Genomic DNA, 22,359 nt, shown 5'->3' on the forward strand with positions numbered 1-22,359 from the left:
GGCCTTGTTTGTTGTGACCTTGAGGGCTCTTCCCATGGCGCAACGGGGCTCTGCGAAACGAGCAGAGTGACCACAGGAACTGCCTGGGGAAAGGAAAAAAGAGTGACCCAAACACTGTCAAACTGCGCATTTTCTCTCCAATCTACAGATCTAGCCAGTACAAACACTTTGTCAGTGTGACAGGATTTTGACACATATTACGCCGTGTCTCCATCCGTCTGGCTCCTTAATCCTCTTTCCTTTTAATTTTGTCCAGCACATCTCAATTGTGCTCCACTAAATTTTCTGCCACTGAACCACAGCATTTCTGTGTGATTTCTCTGTGCATGTCAGGGCACTTATACAGTATATACCATCAATAGTTTAGTGATATGTATGTCAATGTATGTGCACAACTATGTTAAATCGGCACATCAACTTAACATAAGAACCCACACACTTCCCCCATGCAATCAAACAAGCGTTTGTGGTTTGGAATAGAGAAGGCACTTTAGTGCAATAAGAAGACAGACCAGAAATACTCCATCAATCTGAGGGCAAGAGGAACTCTTCACACTGCTGCTATGTGAAGTGTGTGAAGCTGAAAGCTTCAGATGTTCAGTTTATTATGGCCAAGACTCCCTGCAGCAGCCAGTCATGGACCAACAGCTGTGCTGTTTGGGCAAACATGTTAAATGCATTCACCTGAAGCCAAGCAGCCAGGCCTGATAACTGAAAACCTAACTAACACTTTTAAAGGAAATGTGATGTTGGGCCATTCTGTTGTTGTAGTTGGCAAAGAAAAACACACTGTACGATACATAAAAAAATAAAAAAAAAACGAAATAAACTGTGATACTATGAAAACAGCTCCTGTGCTGTCTCATAAAACAACAAATTTTCACAGCACATAAATTTACTCCTGTTCAGCAAAACATACAATTACCTGAACTGTCACAAGACAAGAAGAAAGACCCTGCTTTCAAAACAGGATGCCTTCCCACAATGAGCCACTTTAAGTCAATATTAGAACCATTCCTCACCTGTCAGGCCTTTCAAATGGAGACGCTGCATTTCTCTACCTTCTTGCCCCCTTTCGAACATGCTTATTCAGTGAGCAGGTATAAACATGTTCTGAGAGATGACATGTCTGGCAACATGTCATGGCCCAACAGCAGGAAGGTGAACAGGCTAATGATTCTATTGCCTAACTGCCTAACTTATGATTTCTTTTTCATCAAAATGTTGACAAAGGCTTTAGAGATTTCTACATCTGAAATTTGAACATAGAGAGGTTCATTCAGAGTTGAGAGTTGTTCAGCTATTTACTGCATGTTCTTAAAGAACAGGAACGAGCTGGAAAGAAAATAGTACATTTGTTCTTCAATTTGGATTTATTCCTGCAGAACAATGTGTTCTTCTTGGTGTGTTGAAGGCAACGCTGTGCTGTTTCAGGATGCAGGATAGCTTCCTGTGCACTCGTCACATGATACAAGAACAGATCGACTAAGAAATAAAGTTAAAAACCCAGCCAAAAACCATAAAAGGAAGGTCAGAAACATCCCCAACCCTATTAACATATCTCACGAGAAGTGATTTAAAAACTTTTGAGCAGGTCAGCATCAGCTTTCAGCAGGTTACGTGCACTTAATCATAAGTAATTAAAGATGAGTGAGGATGCACAGGACTGCGAGGATGTTTCTACCATCTTTTATCTAGCTGATTTTATAGTCATACCAGCCAGATTCCTCCCTCAGACATAATAAATCTACAGCAGGAGCTCTCACCATCTCTTCTTGCTGAGGACTGGCCAAAGCTGCCATGGTCTTGAAGCAAAACAAAGCCTGAGGTACACAAGGTCAGTACTACGACTGTGGCACACATAGGAATAATGTAAACATCATTCGCGTCATGATGGCAGTGACTGCCAATGGAACGAGAGCACCATGACCTTGTGGCTGAGGGGCTACACCTCATAAGAATTTGTATAAGAAACAAATATTTTTAGCATCAGAGGCTGGTCGGACATCTAAATAAACTAAACTTAACAAGAACGCCTAAAAATTTAAGATTACTACTTGACAAATATATAATTTTCTTCTACAAGAAGGTTCTGGAGGTTGAATGGGTGAAGCACAGGACTTTACACTATGGGGTTTGAGTTTTGTTTGATTTGTTTGTCTTGTTTTATTTGACAGACTTGGTTTACTTATTATATTCAGGGATTCTTTATCAGCTGTATGTCAGTTTGATTAGGCTTGGGGACCAACATTACATTAACTACATTAAGGGAAAGATCGCTCATGGTTTGGGTTAAACAGATCTTTACTAAACATGTGTTAGAAAGGATAACTTCTCCCATGTACATATTTTCATGTCCTGGATCAACACTGATTATGATGTCGTCAGAGCAACACCAACACAGTGTTATCATGTGTGTATGTACCATAGCAGCTCTGCACAGTGCCACTAAGCCCTATTATGACGTACTGTTTCAATGTATTTGGAGCACTTAAGCACCTCGGCAGAAATATATTAATCACTTTCCCTGCTCATATGGAAATTAAGCATCAGTAAGTTGACACTTGCTGGATGCAACAAGTTGAAAGGCATGGCGACAGAGAACTGCTTGGTTTTTGCACAGGAAATACATGCATTAATTCTCAAGATAAATTTTAGATGAGATGAAATTAACTCCATTCAGCAGAGCAGATGAGGAAGTCACACTTCAGAGATTATCTACGAAGTCACCACTTGTCTCCCATTTCTGTCTCCCTGAACACATGTCATTCTCACTTTAATGGATTTCTGTCAGGGTGATCGCATTTCGAAGACAAGCAACTGGCTCAGTTAATTCAGCTCTTATTGTAGTGTTTTGCACAATAATACATCACACAAACAGTGTTTGATCAGACCAGAGAAAGAGCCAGAAGCTTGATGCAGTGCAGAATGCAAAGTGGTTAGCTGATTAAACAAGCTCACCACACTGGGCATAAATCAGTTCTTTTGCTCTTGAGTTCTAGCCCTTACAAGTACCACCCTGTGGATATAACCTGTATGACTTCACGCACAAGACATTGATGGAATAAATGCACTGATGCTGTGTTCCATCCTGTGGCTGTTACAAGCCTGCATCAGTCATGAGTGAGGGCCCATGTCCCCACACCCGCACCCCCACCTCCCTCCCCGCCCTGTGGCCCCTCTTAGGAACCCAGCTGTTATGACAATCCTGTTATTTGCCATTAAAGGTGCAGGAGGGAGGTGGGGGTTGCAGTCATGGAGTCTGAATGCTGGTGGAGACACACCAGAGCACCAGAATAATACAGCACACCTCACCTGCCTCCATGTGTGTCAGGTTAACCCTCACAGCTACAGACTAGATCTAAGCAAATCCATTTGGATGCGTTCCAGACACACTCGCATGTATACAGGTGCACTCACACAGGCCTTGTTATTGCTGGCAGCTTGCTCCTTCACGAGAGCCTACCCCACACTACACTATTACATGCTAACATGCTGTGAATTGAACATGCATAATATATGAAACATCTAGCATCAACATATGCAAGCGACAATCACCCATGCCCATAGGCCGAGAACAACACCAAGTCCATACAAAATCAGATCAACAGGCAGTAAATCAGAGCACAGCACGCTGCAGAGACAAAATTCACTGCAATGTCAAGTGTTTCCCTTTGTAGCTCAGTAGTCAGAGGCTGTCTAGCTGCTACCTGCACTTTGACAGTCAAAGACACAGCTCAGGTCTCCAGTCATGGAATGATTACCATTTATATAGCTCACACTATCGGTCACAAAGTATATCCCTTATCCACAGGGTGTTGCTCCTCGTGCAGGGATGATGGGATTCCAGCTGAACACCCTACACCCTGTTTGTGGCCTCATCGCCTTTTACGACAAGGTAATATTTCAGGATGTGGGACTGCTAAAGACCTTGTGTATAAAGGATTTAAGCAGTGGTTTATGCCAGACATACCCATGCACACAACAAGCTGCACATAGGTCAGGGCAATCCATCTAAATTCCCCATCTGACTGTAACCACGTCCAAAAGCTGTGTGATTTAAGACAGGGTCCTAATGGATATAACGCAGCTTGAGCGCCTTGCCTGCACGATCAATGTGGAAACTTGAATCAACGAGAGAGGCAATCTCATCTCAGTGACACTGGGCACATAATAAGGAGAGCTTCAACCTGGGAGAATCACACTCTTGATGCTGCCCCGGGATGTTTGAGATTACCAGTCAGTACCACTTGGCTTGAACCAGCTGGGAGTTAAGTAAGTTACCTGGAAAGGGTAAGACAGCCCTCAGAGGGGAGGGGACCCTGTTAAAGGAATATTACTTTGTAGTTTTATCTGGGGTATTTCCCATAAATGTGGCTTTTGGGGCTGTATGGATCATGCTAATTTTGCATCACTTTTGTTGACATTTGAGAAAATGACAGGCGGTGCAGTGGCACAGCGGTTGGCACTATCACCTCACAGCAAGAGGGTTCCAGGTTCAAATGAGTTTGCGGAGTTTGAATGTTCTCCCTGCAGCTGCGTGGGCTTTCTCCGGGTACTCCGGCTTTCTCCCACAGTCCCCAAAAAGTGCACATTAGGTTAATTAGTCTACTCTACATTGCCCTTAAGGGTGAGCGTGTGCGTATGTGGTTGTCTGTCTTTGTGCGTCAGCTCTGCGATTGACTGGCGATCAGGCCAGCGTGTTCCCCGCCTCTCACTCATAGTCAGCTGGGATAGACTCCAGCCCCCTTCCTTTACAGGAATCATTTCAAATACTTAACCTTGTCTGGCTGACAGTAAACACAGAAAGTAGCATCCTTGAATGCTCATTATGGTTAGGTCAATTTGCCAGCCGCCCTAACCACAATGCCATATCAATCTGTGCACAAAGGTTTGCTAACATGCCTAAGGTAACTTCAACAGCTAAATGCAGTGATGCATTAGCTGAGAGAAAAGGTCACCTGAAAGGTCACCTAGGACATATGTAGCTAGCCTAAATGGCTATTCTGGTGGGTTTTTTTTTTTAGATGATTAATTTAACAATCATGTGCGTATTTCCTAAACAAATCTAGCTGCCAAAGATTTGGTTATGTCTGTTAAATTGAGATTCGTCATGTTTGGATACAGGGTTTTACATTTCAAATTGAACTACATGAGCCAGGATATAATCTCTTAGCGATGAATTCCTTCTGACACAGGATTCGTGGTAGACTTGTACAGAATGCTTCTGGTTTGCTGGCCTTACTCTTTAATTATGCCCTGAATTGCCACTACTGCAATACTATACAGTCGACTGAAAAAAATAGCTTCAGGGTGTGCTTTAGGACCAAACAACAGATTCTTCATCTATTACTAATGTGTTCCAGTGTTCTAAACTCTAAAATATGCAGTTAATATTAAATTTATGTGAGACTGAAAAAGTTTGATTGGTTTGATAACTTTGGGAAATTCTGACACAGGTTTAGCAGTTTTAAAGTAAATTATGGCATCTGTCTTCATATTTACACATATTTGTCTTTAATTTCCAGTATGTTTATTTAGCTTGCGACAACTTGTCAGTTAAAACACATCTACCACTTACCTTATGGTCAGTAGCAAGTCAAGTCATCTACAAAGCCAAAATCAACAGTATACACTGGGCATTCTGAAGTCCAGCACCATCCATGAAAACACATTTTAAGAGCCTTTATATAAACAAATTGTCCTGTTAGAGATGTTGTGGCGAATTGGAGTCTAAAATTATTTTATTAGAGTTTAAAACAGCATCACAGAGACAAGCTGGTGTCTCACAGGTACAACAGCTTAACAAAACTTTGAGCTTCGGGAGGTGAGTGAATATCAGAAACTCAACATGGATGTCAGTAAAGAGATTCAGTGCTTCACATGCCATCAAACAGCTGGTTGTATAAGGAACAATGAGAACGTGAGACTTCTCCACTCAGCTGTGATTCAGACTCTTTACCTGCTTTGCCCTGTGTACAGACTATCCGAGTCGCTGCAGAAATGCAGGGTCCAGATGGAACGACTTGCTGGCCTCCCAGCAGTGCTCGGGGTTCAATTCCCTCCCTGCCTGGACTCTGATCCTCTTCCCTGACTCAGTTTTTCCTCTGTGTCTTCCTCAGGCTTCAGTTGGTGTCATTTTCTTCTCCATCCTAACTCTTTATGGCATCTCTGCCTCTCCCCCTAATCTCTTTCTTTATCTCTGTCTCACTCAGTCTCTGTGTGACCTGAACATCACCGCTCTCATCACTCTGCCTCTGAGGCTTGTTTCCATGAATGCCACGCTCGTGACGGTGTCCTGTTTTGACATGTTTTCCCTCCAACTTTATTCAGTGGTCTAAGCCCACTAATTCCTCATGGAATGAGCTGTTGATGTACTATCTCGGGCCAAGTGTGTATGTGTGAGTGTGTGTATTAGGGTTGAGATCAGGGAGGTCTCAGGATGTCACCACCACTATTACCAGGAGTACTGACATGTAGATAGACCTGTGGGGAGTAGTGTCAATCTAGCAAGAATGCTCTTACAGGACAGGAAGTCTGGTGTGGATGTTCTGCCACAATAAGCAAGATTTTATGCAAAAAGCCTCGTCAGAAGCTCTGTCAGCAGCACTGAATAAAATATACTGACAGTGTTGTCTGATGGCTGAGCTTAAGTAAAATCCATTGGGTCCTTACACACAGAGTATGCAATTTCTGCCACTAGAGGTCTCTCAGTCAAAACAATGAAAACAAAAGCCGTAATTTGGTGATGTAGTGAAGTAGCATAGGATCATGGGAGTTGCTGTCTTCATTGTTAAGTGACCACCATTTCAAATGGAAAATCTACCTGGTGTGACAAAACATGTTAACAAAATAAGGTTTTCAAAGTTTTATTCATGTTATGTTTGGTCACATTTCATTCCAACTTCCTTCTTCACTTTCTGACTCTCCTGGGAGTTACAGCAACTGGTGACCAAATGAAATAGTAAAATAATGATTTTCTCTGGGTTCGAACAGTATTGGAAACATTGGGCATAGTATAAGTGCAGGACTCAACAAAATTTAAAAGGAGCGTTCTGGTCGGTTCTAGACATTTTAATGCAGACATGCTACATATAATATATTTTAATTAAAAGGATTTATAATGTTGGGAGCGTGGCTGTATTCAGTAAATGCCAATGTCTAAATAAGATTCTGAGAGTCACTGAATGTAACACTGACATTTTGGCCTGAACGTGCATGTCAGTTCTGATAAGAACCTCCACACCTTCTGTGATGAAACACTTCAATACAAAAAGCCCAAACCCAACATCACTCATAGAAGGACAGCAGCACAGTGTGTGCTTCAAAATCCCACCAGCATACACATAAAATATGTACCAATCCAGTGACTTGCGATGAACACATGTAACAAACCAGCTGAACAAACAGTGATTACAGGAGAGCTTCCAAATCTTCATGACCTGCAGCACCCCGCTATTGACTGGGATGGACATTGATTTTCAGGTTGATGACAACAAAACTGGGACACCTTTTTCATCAACAATGAACAAGACAAAAGGACAGGACTTATTTATTTAGCGATTCAACATTTATTACATGATGATCTATAGGTTACAGAACAGCATGGGGCACATCTGCATATGCATCTGCCAGGTAAATTATTTAGCCACCATATGCTGCACGTTCTCATCAACTGTCATGGCATCCTCTGTTCTCACAGCAGCGCAATGAAAAGATGGTATGCATCAAATCCCAGCAATACAAACCGATCCAGTATTAAATTATTCACTCATCTTTCACTAGCCAGCCGACTGGAGCTTGAGAACAATTCGTCACATATGAGTGTCCACAGGGGGAGGGGCAAGCCAGTTAATTCTTACAAATTCAGTGATAGCTCCATCCCAGTGGGGCAGCTTTAGTGCATGGCTGAAGCATGAATAAGATGCACATGCAAACCAGCTGCTTTGTAGGGATGTACTGGCTGAAACAATTAAGATAAACTCAAGGTTTGCCACAGAGGTGATTGGCTGATGAGAATACTTCCTGGAGATGCCTTAGCAACACAGCTACCGCCCCTGCCTGACCATCCACAACCAATCACTATGAGCAAATTCTCCCTTGGGGTCAGGTTAGTCGTCCAGTCGTAATCACTCACTGCTTGTTCATTTACAGGGATGAGGGTGAAAATGAGAAGCAACATCCATCTGGGAAAAAGACAGAGAATGAGAGGGGGATGGAATAAGAGAGAGAAGTGTGGGAGGGAAAGAAGAGGAGAGAGTAGGTGGGAGGGGAAAATCAAAACTCCCAGGGTAATGGAAGGAGGTGCCCTGGCCAAATATCAGTTTCTTCTGCTTACAACTTTTTTTCTTTCTTTTTTATAAATTTGTACATTTGACACAAATATTCTAGAGATACTCTTTTGTAGCAATCACAGGCATACAGTACAAACTCCACGCATATTTGACTGCATGTTTACAACATTTCTGTGATGAAGCCTCACTGAACTTGAGGTTTTTGCATGCAGACGTCCATCAGCTCTGCCAAGCTGGTCAGCTGTGAAACTCAGAAATCCAACTACAAATGGAGAAAAAGATCTAATCTTCACTGCCCAATCATGAAATTGGAATCCAGGGAAAAAAAATCATTTGCTGAGAATTAGATGAGAGGATCGCTAGCACTCTCATGCCTGCATGTTAGATATGAAAATAAACCCAGCAGTCTATTAGCTTAGCTGAGTACAAGACTGCAAACAAGGGGAAACGGCTAGGTTTGCTCTGTCCAAATGTAACTCTGCCTATAAGCATAACGCTCACTAATTAACACATTATATTTCATTTGTCTAATCAGTGCAAAAGACAAAACTAGAATTACTGCTTTGTGGCTGTATGCCTGAGTGCACCAGTTGCAGAAATACATTCATCTCATACAATGTAGTTCCTGCAAAGAAGCTACAAACGCTAAAACGTGGATGCTTCACACACATCTTAAATCTGGCAGCACAGAGGATCTATACTGTCAGCACAGTTTCAAGTGGACACCCAGGATTAGTGTCACCAGTTCAGTATGTGATCAATTGTGAAACATGGTCACAGTCTGCCCTTCTGTTCTGAGTTATAGTGTTGAATAATGGACAGAAAACATTATGTCACAGTGAACTGACCTTTGACCATTTGGATATGAAATGTCATCACTTCATCATTTTATTCTATTTGAAAGTTGTACAAGATTTTGTCAGAATTAGTATATGAATTCTTGAGTTATGGCTATAAAGCTGGTTTTGTGACGTGATGGCGACCTCTGAGCAGCAAAATCTAATCAGTTCATCCTTCAGTCCAAGTGGACATTCGTTCCAAATTTGAGGAAATTCCTTCAAGGTGTTTCTGAGATATCACATTCACAAGAATGGGACAGATAGATGGAAAACCCAAAAACAAGATACCTCCGTCTATGGCTACTGCTGGCAAGAAGGAATGAAAAAGAAAGAAAGGTCTCAGGACTATTTCTTGTCTTGGGTTTTGGCTGCTAGTCTAAACTAATAGGGCTTCTGGCCTCATACTTGCCATACAGACTTGATAGTGGTATCGATCTTCCCATCAAACTCTCAGTCTCCTCCCACCTTTCATTACAAAGTGAAAAGTAACCAGATCACATTATAAATCAAAAAGAAGGAAAGAAAGCAAAGCACTTTACTCTCTACATCTGTGCAAATGTGCATGCTAAGTACAGCCCCCCTTTTCTGCTGGGTTCAGCTATCAAGGCTAACAAGAGTCGAGACACTATGAGACTTTGGGGACAAGAAACAACCCATCTCATCAGGCAATAACAGCACACATTCAAGCGTAACCAGAGAAACACCTTAAACACCTTCCAAGAAGTTCTTTTCACTCACAAATATTTGTCTTGTAGCTGAAGGTTTCAGCGAGGATGGACAGTAAGAGCTTATCTTTTGGCATGACACACATCTCAACACCAAAATGATAGCCAAAGTGAGCCAAATAAATTCCCTTATCAAATGAATATTTGATGTCACACTTTGCTCAATTCCAATCAGCTTCAAGGGAGGGACCTTTCCCATACGGATCCACTTTTAAACCCCGACAAAAACTATGCTTCTTAACACATGGCCTTGCTTTGTTGTATGACATATATTTATGTGAAAGCCCCAGAGGGTGCAGAGGTCTACAAGTGTTTCTAAAAAGAAACTGAGCACTGACATTGAACACAAGGTGAGCCTATTATATTTAAGGGTGAATTACTTTCTGATTTTTGGATTTCTGTCTGTTAGGTCTACCGCCAAGCTTTGCAATCATCCAGAATTGATTACAAATGCAACGGCAGGAACACACATTCCTTCCTGTGAATTTTCTAAAAGGGTATAAAATGCTGCTTGGCAGCGCAAGCAGCAACTCATCACTGTGCGCCTTTACAGAGTAAGGAAAAAAAAAAAGAACACTCCCAGATGGCACTCGGGTCTAAAAGGAGAAGAAAATAATAAAGTACAATCATCTTTTTTATGAGATCTTAATGGTGCTACAAATGTCAGACCTGATGTATTACTGCGCGCTTGCCGCTCTCAGATGTTCGCTGGGCTTCGCCTGGACAATCATTACGCTTATCAAAAGCACTTCATTAGAGGAATCAGGTCAGAGGCAGAGAGAGAGAGAGAGAGACAGACAGCCTATGTTTGTGTATTTATTATCTGTGATTAAGTCTGCGTATGCATAGGTGTTTGGGTCTCAGTCTATACCTGAAACAGAAATTGTTGTCTTGTTCTTCCAATCCAGTAAGTGCCAATTCATTTTACCTTGGACATGTAAAATGCTGATATGTATACACAGTATAAAGTACATATGTGTGGCTATGTGTTCTGCTAAATAGACTCAGCACTTAGGCCACGATATTTTTTTTAAGACAGAGGCCAGTACTGCTGTTCTCCATCGATCGAGTCACCGCCGCCACAGATGAATCTGACCCCATCGAGGTCACAGTGCTGTGCTCAGTCAGACTCAAAACTAGCCTCGGCTAAGCTCACCATTATCTCTCCGAGCTCTGCACCCCCCATAGCAGAGCTGCAGACCATTAGCGCACATGATATCGCTTTACAGAAAAACTATTTGTCTCATTTTCATGGGTATTATCCATATCCTATTCCCAGAGTGGTTAACATAAAAAGCAACTCAAACAGAGAGTAAATATGTATTCCCAGGGGGACTGCAGCAGGCCCTGCCCACCGCCACGCCACATGAGCCGAGATGAAAGACTGGAGACGCTGAGGGGGGAGCAGAACCTCCACCTTTCCCCCCCCGCGCGTCTTTATAAATAGCTATTAAGCGATATGGAGCAAAGGAGCTACTGGGAATTCAGACAACAGTAGCAATTGGACCAACATGTTCTTCTTTTTGTAAAGAGAACAAACCAGGCGATAAACAAACTTTCATCCCTTGGCTTCCACATACATACAACTGTGAAAAAGCAGATCACACACACTCAGCGGGAGTAGATGAAAGAAGAGCATTTTGTAGCAGAAAAGGTAAAAAACAACAGGAAAGTTTTGCCAACCTTTTTCTGGTCCTCCAGCTTTTGACTTGTCGATTTCTTGCCATGCTTGCTGGCTTCCGGTACATCCATCCCTGGTCCAAATGAAGAATAACTCCAGAGTAAAATCAAAGGAAATAAGCTGAAGAGAATCCAGATGGCTACAGTCTGCCGACGAGGGCCTGTGTCCGGCTCACGCCTTCACCCGGACACAGGTGTTCCATGGCAGGTGGTGGTTTGTGTGGTTAAAGTAAAATGTCTCAGAGCTTGGTAGGGTTTTGGAGCACACAACAAATTCCAGGCAGGTAGCAAAAGGCTACCGAGAGACTGTCATCATGATGACTGGAGCAAAGAGAGCACGGATAAGGACATTCAGCCTGCAGGTTGTGTAGTTGCACATGAAGATTCCTCCTTAGAGTACAATCCCTGGCTCCAGCACGCAGTCTTCCCTCCACATCTGGGGAAAGGAGAAACATAAGACATGCTATAATTCGAGTGCACAAAAAGCCCCAAAAAACAGTAGTATAGTTTTCGCTTCACAATTAATGCAAAAGCTCTCTGCCTCTCTGAAAAGTCAATATTCCCCTCGGAGCTGCACTGTACAAATGGTGGGGGTATCTGCATATCAAAGTGAATGTTGCCATGGTGCTCAGAGAGGGAGCGAGACGAAGAAGCTTCTACTACATGCTGTTTGTTCTATGCCGAGTGATTGTTTTTGATTGTTGTCTTTCTTTCTTCAAACTTATTTTCCACCAGAAAGGAGCAAGGGAAGGTTTGAGTCATGCTGAGGTTGGGTAAACTCACACCCTGGGAAGGGTCCAAGCATGGAAAGATAACCACAAGATCGGTGGCTGGCCCCTCTGTGGACTCTACTGGGGTTCAACTTGTCTGTTTGGTTTACTTACATCCTGCAAAACATAACATCTGCCATTTAAAAGGTCTATAGAGGATTCTGGTCTGCAGCGTGATTCATGAATGAAAGCGCAAACATGCCAGTGTCACCAGTTAGCTCTGTCCAACTAGTGAGGACTCCAGGAAATCACTTTGCCTGATCAAAAAAACAAACAAACAAAACAAACCAAACAGTTGTACTAGCTGCCTCACACAAAGACAAGATGGTCTTTGTGTGAGGCTAAGCTAAACACCTCCGAGCTGTAGCATCATAAGCAGATAGATATGATGGTTAGATGATTTCAAAACAAATTAAGCACATTTAGTGTACACCACAGGGTTGCTTTTGTTTACAAATCTGTTAAATTATTAAAACAAAACAAAACATGAGACCTCCGCGCGTCTGAATGCGTGACATAGCTTTGGCCGTGCAGATGCTCACAACCCTGGCGGATGAGGCTAACATAAATCAACCAGGAGGCTTGTATTTGAAAATACACACACAGTACACCTAGTGTCAAATGATTCTGTATTTTGGTCTGAAGGCAAAACATTAAGACAGAACAACTGCTCCCCACTGTCACAAATACGGTGTACAGTGCCATGTATAGTTTCCCTAGACTCAGAAATACATTTGCACAGTCATTACAATCAGTGCTCAGCAATGCAATTCAGACACCAACTAACAACTTAAGTTGGCCAATCAAACTGCCTTCCCAGCTGACCACCACCAGGTTATTGGGAAACCTGACTTGAGCTCTCCATGGTCTCCTCTCTTAACACCAGTCAGATTTTTACAGTTTTCTTTGCCACTAAACACTTAGCTCCAGCTCCAGAGTGCCATGTTACACTGCAACCCTGTCAGTTACTTAAGGGCAATCATGTCAAGCGCTGCCAGCTCAGAATTGGTCCTTACAGGACATCAAGAATTGAATGCTGAAGTCCAGTGAGATTTTCTACTGAAACTGAGTATTGGCTGCTAGCAGCAAGCTGTGAAAAGCACTCCTTTCAAGTACCACAGGGATGCCATTCCATTATATTATGTAGTGGCCCCAAACAACAAGCAGAGCGCAGGGAATATTTGCAGCAATAGGTGATGAAGAAAATTAAGCCAGTGCTCTCCTAAGACTAGAAACAACACCAATTTTGGCACAGGAAACGAAAACGCTGTATCCTAGAAATGCTAAACTTGCTAAAAGCACAGCTGTACTGCTCCCAGACTTCCCTGTTCCCCTCAGCAGTGGAATTATATGGGGGGCTTTCTAAACTCATGCATACTGCATTAGTGCTAATTTCCCCTTTATTCTTCTTGAATATTACAAAAGAAACAATGGAACCTCACGGGAAATAGCATGGCACACTTTTTGTTTGCTGGAAGGAAGAGGCTATCTGGCACTTGCTGTCAAGATGGCCTCCAATGTAGGCCACTGGAGTCAAAGGTCTTTTTCCATCTGCTTAATTCGTGACAAGCAACAGCAGGTCCGAGCAGGTCAGAGCATTCTTATCACAGACAAGGACATGCTCTCCAGAAATAAATAAATAAATGCCTGACAAGAGTTTGCTGCACTGCATCTTGTATTCATCTTGACTTAAATAGGGATTTGCAGACAGAGCTTAGATTTCCAACCACTTACTCCTTGGTTTGTCAGAAAACAATGAAAGACACATGAAATACAATCTGATGTCAAAAAAAAGAGGTCCATGCATGACTCACAAAATGAAAGTAATTTATGGGAAAACAAAGACCACCATTATTCCGACATGATTCTCAAACTGTCTTTCCACCTCACTTACTCACCAACAGTCTCTCTAACTCACTCTGCCTCTCTCTAAGCATCAATAACGCAGCTGAGTTTGGCTATGAACATTATGAAAACTTCATTGGCAAACTGACCAAGAAGAACGACCTAAAAAGATACTGCTGTTGTGGCAACATACTCACAATGTTTGTTGTGTCATTAAAATAGGAATTTGGAAAATATCTGGTTGCAATTTCCTCTTAATTTAAATTGCAGTAGTGTTTTTTTGTTTTCCTCACAGCAGATACGTTCCCTTTGTAAATCATAATTCACCTGGAAATGTGCCCACATGGATCAGCCCCATATTCCACCCTCTGCTTGCTCACATTCAACCATCACTGGTCAATGCAAAGCACCTTATGAATGGTGATGCATAAATGAGCCTGCCAAGCAATGGTTCTTAAGAGTAAATCATGGCAAAAGGAAGAGGAGGATGCAGAAAAGGAATGTTTCTGACATAGAATTTGAAATTTGGAAAGCATGTTCTGTTAATTCTTCCATTCAGATTGTCATCTAGACCCCTGGACCCTAAGCAGCTAAATGCTTAAACCATCTTTGACCATTTTAAGTACAGTTTTTCTTCAGCTCTTCAGCCAACTCATAAATTCAACATTAATTGGCTACGGCTGAGGGAATACCAGTGACGGCTTAATACAGTTATCATTTAAAACTTAAAACTAATACAGGCCTACAGCTTGTTCAGACATTAATTATGCAGGTTATGGCTAAATTAAAATAATAATTAATCTTATCTCTTACAACATTTTATTTTGACTTAAAGTAAAACAAAGACAAACAGAGGTGTGTTTTACATGTAAGCAAAAAGATGTTTTTACACATGCACAATTCCTTAGAAATCTCTAGATTAAGAAAAACAGCATTAATTCTTTCATGGTCCTAATTTCTACAAGTCGTACAACAAAGCTCATGTTATTGGCTGTGTTCAATAATTGGGTTATGCAAACAAACAAACAAACAAAAAATGAAAACCAAAAAAAAACCTCAGTGCCAGCCATTATCCACGATGTAGACCAGAAACGTTTATTAAGGCAACCCAGTAAACCATGTGAGAAGATCATGAATAGAATATTTTAGCAAATATGTTCTTGTATTTGTTGTTTAAGGGAATATTGGTGCGTGCTTTAATCTCCTTCAGTTGTTAAGAATCTTACTGGAAGCAAAATCTCCATATTTATGAGAGGCAGCTGCTACAGTCTCATCACAGCCGGGTGCGTAGCTCTGGTGATCCCACCTTCAATCTCTGCAGCTGGTAGAGATTTCCTCGCACCCAGTAGCCTTTCACTTGCATTTGGTATTCAACGGATGTCCGTAACTCTCAAAGTGGTCAATAAAGTTTGATTCATGAGGCCTGGAGCCGTAACTACACACTGCTGCTTTAATTCGAGGAGATGTAAATGATGGCCATAGATCCAGCCTGATTTCCTCGGGGAGAGCAGGACAGTGGGGGGAGCATGCGCCGTAATTTATCACCTCAATAGGTCAGAGGTGAAACATAAAGAACGCCCCACCATCACATTAAAATACTATAATGTCCTAATGGCATTCTTTCAACATAAACCTCATTTTATCAGCTTGTGAAAATTACAACCAATCAAAACACATCTGATATCATCACCGAACGTAATTTACATATTGAAATAATTTGCTGCAGGTATACATCACGCCATTTTTATCTAGCAAATGAAGCCCGGTATGTACTGTAATTTGTGCCTAAATCTATTAATATTAAAGCAACACAACAGCAGTACAGCGCAGCTTACACCAAAAGTAACAAATATACAGAGCAACAGAACCTCAACAATGTTGCTGCTTTCGAACATTTCAGCAATTTACATAATATATCAACTGAAAAACAATATATGCATGGCTGCACTGAGCCAGTGACCAGTGTAAGGCGGCGACTGGAGGGAAACAGAGTAATGAGAATATTCTCAGCAATCAGGACATATGTAATAGCCTTGCCACACTTCAGTTAGCTCCCCAATGGGACATTAATAATACTAATAAATCTAATAAACGCTATAGGGATCTATTGTTACACAGTATAGCATTGAAGGGACTGAGCTAAACACCTGGGAATTCCCTTGTAGAAACCACAGTACAGTTAAAACAAATTTTCATGAATCAGAGTTTTATTTTACAAAATGCTAATTTGTTTCTATTGTATCCCATTTCATATTCGACATTTGTAACATTTGTCAAACATAAACATGGTAGCATAAATAATGAAATAATGAATAAATATTGAACATATGGGCAAATGGTTGGATGATAGGGCAATTATGGCGTAAAGAAAGAAGCAACAGAAAAAATACACAGAAAATGAATGAAAAATATGAAAATATACCCATGTTTCTACACATAGGCATTGTAAAATAACTGGAAATGTAATAAAATGTACACTGCAGTATATTTACAGCACAGCATGGCTACGGGAAACATATGGGAGAACAATGAAACCAGATGCTATAGCAAATATTAATGGTGTGCAAAATGTGTATTAACACAAGCCTGCAGAGGTGTTTATAGAACTTGTGTAGTTGTGTATGTAGTCTTAATGCAGTACAAATGTATGATCGGTGTCTTCTACATTACCAACCACTATGAATCTCTACGAGCTCTGCATGGTTAGCCTCCAGATCAGCAAAGTATGTTTACATTGCAGTGTTCTGCGTGAGACAAAGTTAACAACTAGATACTGAGCCTGCTGTGCTGTGCTTGGTCAATGAAATGCTTCTCACTGTAATATCACTTTCAGCAGACGTTGTAAGCCTGAGGAAGGCCATTAAAGCAAAGAAGGTAATTATAACAATCCATAAAGATCAGACAAATTACACTGTGTGCCCCAAGTACAACAGTAACACAAAATTAAGTTCCAAAATCCTTCTCTTATTTGAGTTTTGGAAATATTCCTTGGTTTCAGACACCAAAACTCAAGTTCAAATCTACTCCAGGTGTTCTGTCGTGCCCACTGGGCTTTAATGGTGCAGCTTATTGAAGGCTTAAGTAGCAGCAATCCCTGCAAAAACTATTTGGCAAATAAGGTGCAAAAGAGCCTACGGCTAGAGCTTGTGACATCCTCACATCGTCATCTGAAACACAGAGGAGAATTCAGACTAGCAGGAGGCAGAGTGTGACAGAGGGAGAGCAGAAGATGGAGAGAGTAATACAGGTGGGAAGAAGTGAAAACCCAGGGAGTGTAAAAACTAGCAGGCAAAATGCATCATGAAAGGAAAACTGTAATAGGCTGATGCAGTTAAAACATATGAGCAAGTGAATAAATGCAGTGAGGACCCCAGATTTTGACTGTTTTCATGCAAATGTCTCCCTAAAATTACATACAAAGAATTACTGCAGTGACAGATGAGGTGCTGCAGGTAACAACATGTTTAAGCAATATGTTTAACTGGTGCTGAAGCAACAGTCTACACCAAATGCGACCCTGGTTTTTTCTGTTGTCACGGTAACTGTGTAGAGGGAGATGTACCATGAGCGTGTGTGTGTGTGTGTGTGTGTGTGTGTGTGTGTGTGTGGCTGCAGGTATCCTGGCTCTCTTTAACCGGGTAATCACTATTGTGAAGGTGAAGACTGACACGAGAAGCAGCAGCTCATTAGCTTGAAGAATGCATGTTGCGGTGTCAGTTGTGTGTTGTTTGTTTTGTTCCACACACGTGCCTGAGCCTGACATTTTCCTGGCACCTTGGTGTTTATTGTTTCCAGAGATGACACAGTGTTTGGCAGTGACAGAAAAATGATTCAGGAGTGATATCAGGGCCCTCACAGCTAAATCAGGACGTGCCAGGCACCCCTGCTAGCTCGCGATTTTAAATCTCACACTGGCAGCAAGATTCCTCAATTTAACAAAAGGAAATATTCAACCATTTCAGAACAAATGTACTGATAAGAAAAAGGAAAGATATCAGACTCTTGCAGCTGCAGGGGACCTGCTCATCACCACTGGATTACAGACATGCAGTGCAATGCTCATAAATAGCAATCAAAGGTAAATAATAAGAGCTAAAAACCAGCAAATGTAGATAATTTTATTTTGTTATCTTTTAGATTAGTTTCTGGCATTTAAAAGGGTAAAATTAAGCAGCAAAATCAGTTCAAAGCAACGCAATTGCTGCTATGAGCAACTAGTTAGCTGAGGAGAAGTATTTCTGTTTAAACGTGTTGATTTTACTGGCACTAACAGGAAACATTTTTGTTGATACTGACCTTTGAGAGAACTCAAACTCAACTTCACTCATTGCCATCTTTTCCTAAGCACTTTTCCTTGACTGGGATGGAATACGGTCATGTGGTCAAGGAAAGATGTGAGGGAAAGTTCATAAGAACTTCAAGCAACAATGTCACGCATTTGCTGGTTCCAGCTTCTTAAATACAAGGATTTGCTGCTTTTCTTTGTCAGTTGTGATGGTAAATGAAGACTCTTTGGATTTTTGGACTGCTGGTTGGAAAAAAGAAGCAATTTGAAGATGTCACTTTGAAACTCTGGCAAACTTTGATGAGCATTTTTCACAATTTCTTGCCATTTTATAGACTAAACATTGTGGAATTAATCAGCAAATTAATCACTAATGAAAACAATTTTGGCTTTGGCTGTAAATGACCATATACACATGGTATCCAAGACAACATTACAGTCAATCTTGGTCATACTCTCACAGTTACATTCCATAATTTTTGAAACACACTATACTCAAACATCTTCCATCTCTTCATTACTGAATAATTCAACGGACCTCAACACATTCCTCTATTACCTGAAAATTTTAAATTGGAATTAAATGTAATTCACTGAATACAAAACTTCCTGTTCTTTATGTAACCCTCTCAGGTTAAAATCCAAAAGTCCCTCTGTTCATTAATCACATTCTCTGAAGAATCTCCTCTTAATAGAAGAATTTGGTGTGGAGAGATATAATCTCTCTCTGTCCCTCCCTTTGCCTTCTCCAGGCAGCCTGTCGCCCTCACCCTATCGCTGTCTTCCTCGAGCTGAAGCACCTCCAGCATCTCTCTCTTGTCTCTCCCTGACCCCCCCCCCCCCCCCGGGCTTGTCTGACAAGGAAGATGAAATGGGGGGGGTGGGGGGGGGACACCTCGCTCCTCCATTCATCCACACACAAGCTGAATTACCACCCAATTACACTTAGATTACATTAATGTGCTTTCACGCAGCCAAGCCTCCGCGGCACGAGCCAAACCCATTCTCCACCGCCGGCGGTGCCTGCGTGCAGCATTATGGAGGCTCGTAATCTTGTGATATTGTGTCAGGATTAACATCAAATCTCATTATGGCTGGTGGATCATGAGAGAGAGAAGAATGGTGGAGTCGTGTTGGGGGGGGGGTATCTGTATTTATTTTTTTGCCTTTGTAAAGCTGAAAAAAAAGAGAGAAGAGATGAGATGACAGAGCTGTGAAATCTCAATTTTACATGATGGCATTTGGGATTGAGTGACTTATTATACACAAGAGTCTATGTCTAATTTGCCATGTGGGCCTGTTGAATAGATACACACACTCACACATACACACACACAATTCACCACGACAAACCTAACAAGGGTTAAGGGGTCAAAATGAGACGTGTACCAAAAGAGCACATAGAAATACGACACAAATCAAACAGCCAAGCGCCCCTCCTTCAGCTCACCACGCCTTGCTTCCCTACGCCAAACACCTCTCTTCTGTTAGCATTTTTCCCCAGCCTGACATGCTCGCGCTTCATAAACCTCTCTTTTATTACCAGTAGATCCGCGAAGGTTGTAATTGCCTAAGTGATTTATAGCCAGCACTGGTACGCAGCTCAATTTCACTCAGAACGCCTCAAAACGCCACCATGCCAAAATAGTGCAGGACAAAAGATTGTTAGGTTTAACAACAAGGGTTAAAACAGCATTTTTGACATTTGCATCCCGACTCCCAGAGGGGTGGATGTTGGATAGGATTGGGAGGCTGATGGGGCATTGCACACACACACATAGAAGCATTTACTTTCAAGCAGACACACACGACTACTGTAATTCCCATGCTCTGCATTCTAAAAATGTTGAACAGAGACACACAAAGTGTGAAAACAAACATATATTCAAATACATGCATACAACAAATGCACACACTCACACAACCGTCCCCTCCCCCCACGGTGCAAAGTGCTGGGTGTTGAGCCTCAGGAGTCTCACTAAATCACACCGAGGCCCCAGCAGAAATGAGGAATAACAGCACAACAGTGTTACAACCATTCACTCCCAAATGCACCATCTCTTTATATTTACAATGGGGTGGAGTGAGGTGGGGTGGGGTGGCAATGGTTGGGAAAATCTGTTCTTATACGGCAAACATCGTCAGGGGTGTTTTCACAGGCCAGCAGCAACAATGAAGGAACTGAAATGAAGAAAATGGAATAAACACACCGATTGAGACATTCACAATCAGCCTACCATTCTAGTACAACATCAATATTTCCACACTTCATGTGGCTCCTGAATGAAGCCACCATGTTCACATCCCACGCACCCCCCAGTTCATGCATCCCTGTGGATCTCAGAGTCAGTGTGTGTATCACATATGTATTGTTCCATTTGGTAAATCCATCACATGCTCTGGAAGCATGAAGAAGCCACAGCAGGAAGTTAATAACAGAAGCCAGACATAAACTCACTGTTAGTTCTTGTTAGAGGCTCGGAGATGTTGTTCATATCTACACACAGTCTGTTACCAACACCGACACACACTGTGATCGAGAAATTGAAGCCATATGGATGCAGAAAACTTGACTGTCATTGTCTATTTTAGAAGAGGAAAAATAATATGCCAAACACGGATAATTTACACTGTAAGATACAAAAATATATCATATACAAAATAAGCTGTGAGTGTGTGCCAAAAATATCATAATTATATTAAATGCATACTTTATGAGAATACTTACACTGATAATTAAAAGAGTTAGACATAACATATCTGACCCTGTGCGTTTGTCAACTTTTCAGTATAATTTAGGATAATTTCTTGTCATTTCCTACATATGTACCACTCAGAATAGAGGGCAACAAACCTGCAGTGCCTCTGTGCAATAATGTACAAGGGTACGTTTCACAAGTTTTTATTAAAAGGTTTCTCAATGGACACACTGCAGATTGTTGAAAATTGTGGGGGTTTTTGTGTCTCTGAACATTTAGAACAGAACTGGTGGAAGCCCTTTGCTGTGAGACGGAGCCATTCATCAAAGAACCTGAGGCAACACAAAACCGCGATTTTCAAAAGTCACCAAAATGAGCTTTTGAAAATTTTATTTTTTAAAAAATCTGATTAAGTGGAAGGTTATGTAAAAATTCATGTAATGTCATATTTTGGAGGGAGGTTAGCTTGCTTAGGTCATCCGTTTTGTTTTGTTTTTTACACCTGAAACTAAATGAAGATAAATGACGTGCTGGTAGATCAACAAGATTTACTGCATTTTTACCTTTGCTGTTGAGGGTTTTATGAATTTTTCAAGGACTGTTGTGCACTTCTGCACCAATGAACTTCGTACAGCTTCAGTAAACAAGCTAGCAAGGCAAACAAAAAGTAGCCTGGGATTCAGGAAGGTTCTGTCATTAAGACACACGTGCCACACGAGCAGTAACTTAAGTGTTTTAAAATCTAACATGACTGTAATTTTAAAGATTAGAACTTTGAAGCAGTAGCAACTGACTCTGAGTACGCCACACTCTACCCAGAACCTCGAGTGGTGGGTGGGGTGAGGTGTGGTGATGAAGGGGATGCAGCAAAGGACCCTTCAAGTCTCCGGTATTCCATTAGCCAGTCTGTGATGTACTCCACTACCACACACACACACACACACACACACACACAGATGGGAGACCAGTCTTCTTGTCTCCTCCTGACACCCTCCCCCTTCCCACTGCCTCTCCTCTTCATCATCCTCCTCCTCCTCCTCTTCACACACCTCACACCCTCCGTCAGTCACCATCCATCACACAAGACCTCCACAGATGGGCATGCGAATAACACACACACACACAGTCACCATATTCACTCCCACCACCATATACACACACACAGGCATAGTCACTGACAACACACACATACGCACAAAGGCTCCAGACTCTCCCTCACACC

The 22,359-nt window shown here is 41.7% G+C and overlaps 1 protein-coding gene across 3 annotated transcripts in view; it reads right to left on the minus strand.

Moving 5' to 3' along the window:
* Nucleotides 1–22,359, minus strand: part of nav3 (neuron navigator 3) — a 372,135-nt gene that overhangs the window by 271,029 nt on the left and 78,747 nt on the right. For all 3 annotated transcript variants that reach the window (XM_046378519.1, XM_046378520.1, XM_046378521.1), the window contains exon 2: nucleotides 11,542–11,974. In XM_046378519.1, coding sequence (XP_046234475.1) covers nucleotides 11,542–11,610 — 69 coding nt within the window. In that variant the 5' untranslated portion in view covers nucleotides 11,611–11,974. The remainder of the gene's footprint in view (nucleotides 1–11,541; nucleotides 11,975–22,359) is intronic.

Source organism: Scatophagus argus, chromosome 22 (genome assembly GCF_020382885.2).
Source record: "Scatophagus argus isolate fScaArg1 chromosome 22, fScaArg1.pri, whole genome shotgun sequence".
NCBI lineage: Eukaryota > Metazoa > Chordata > Actinopteri > Scatophagidae > Scatophagus > Scatophagus argus.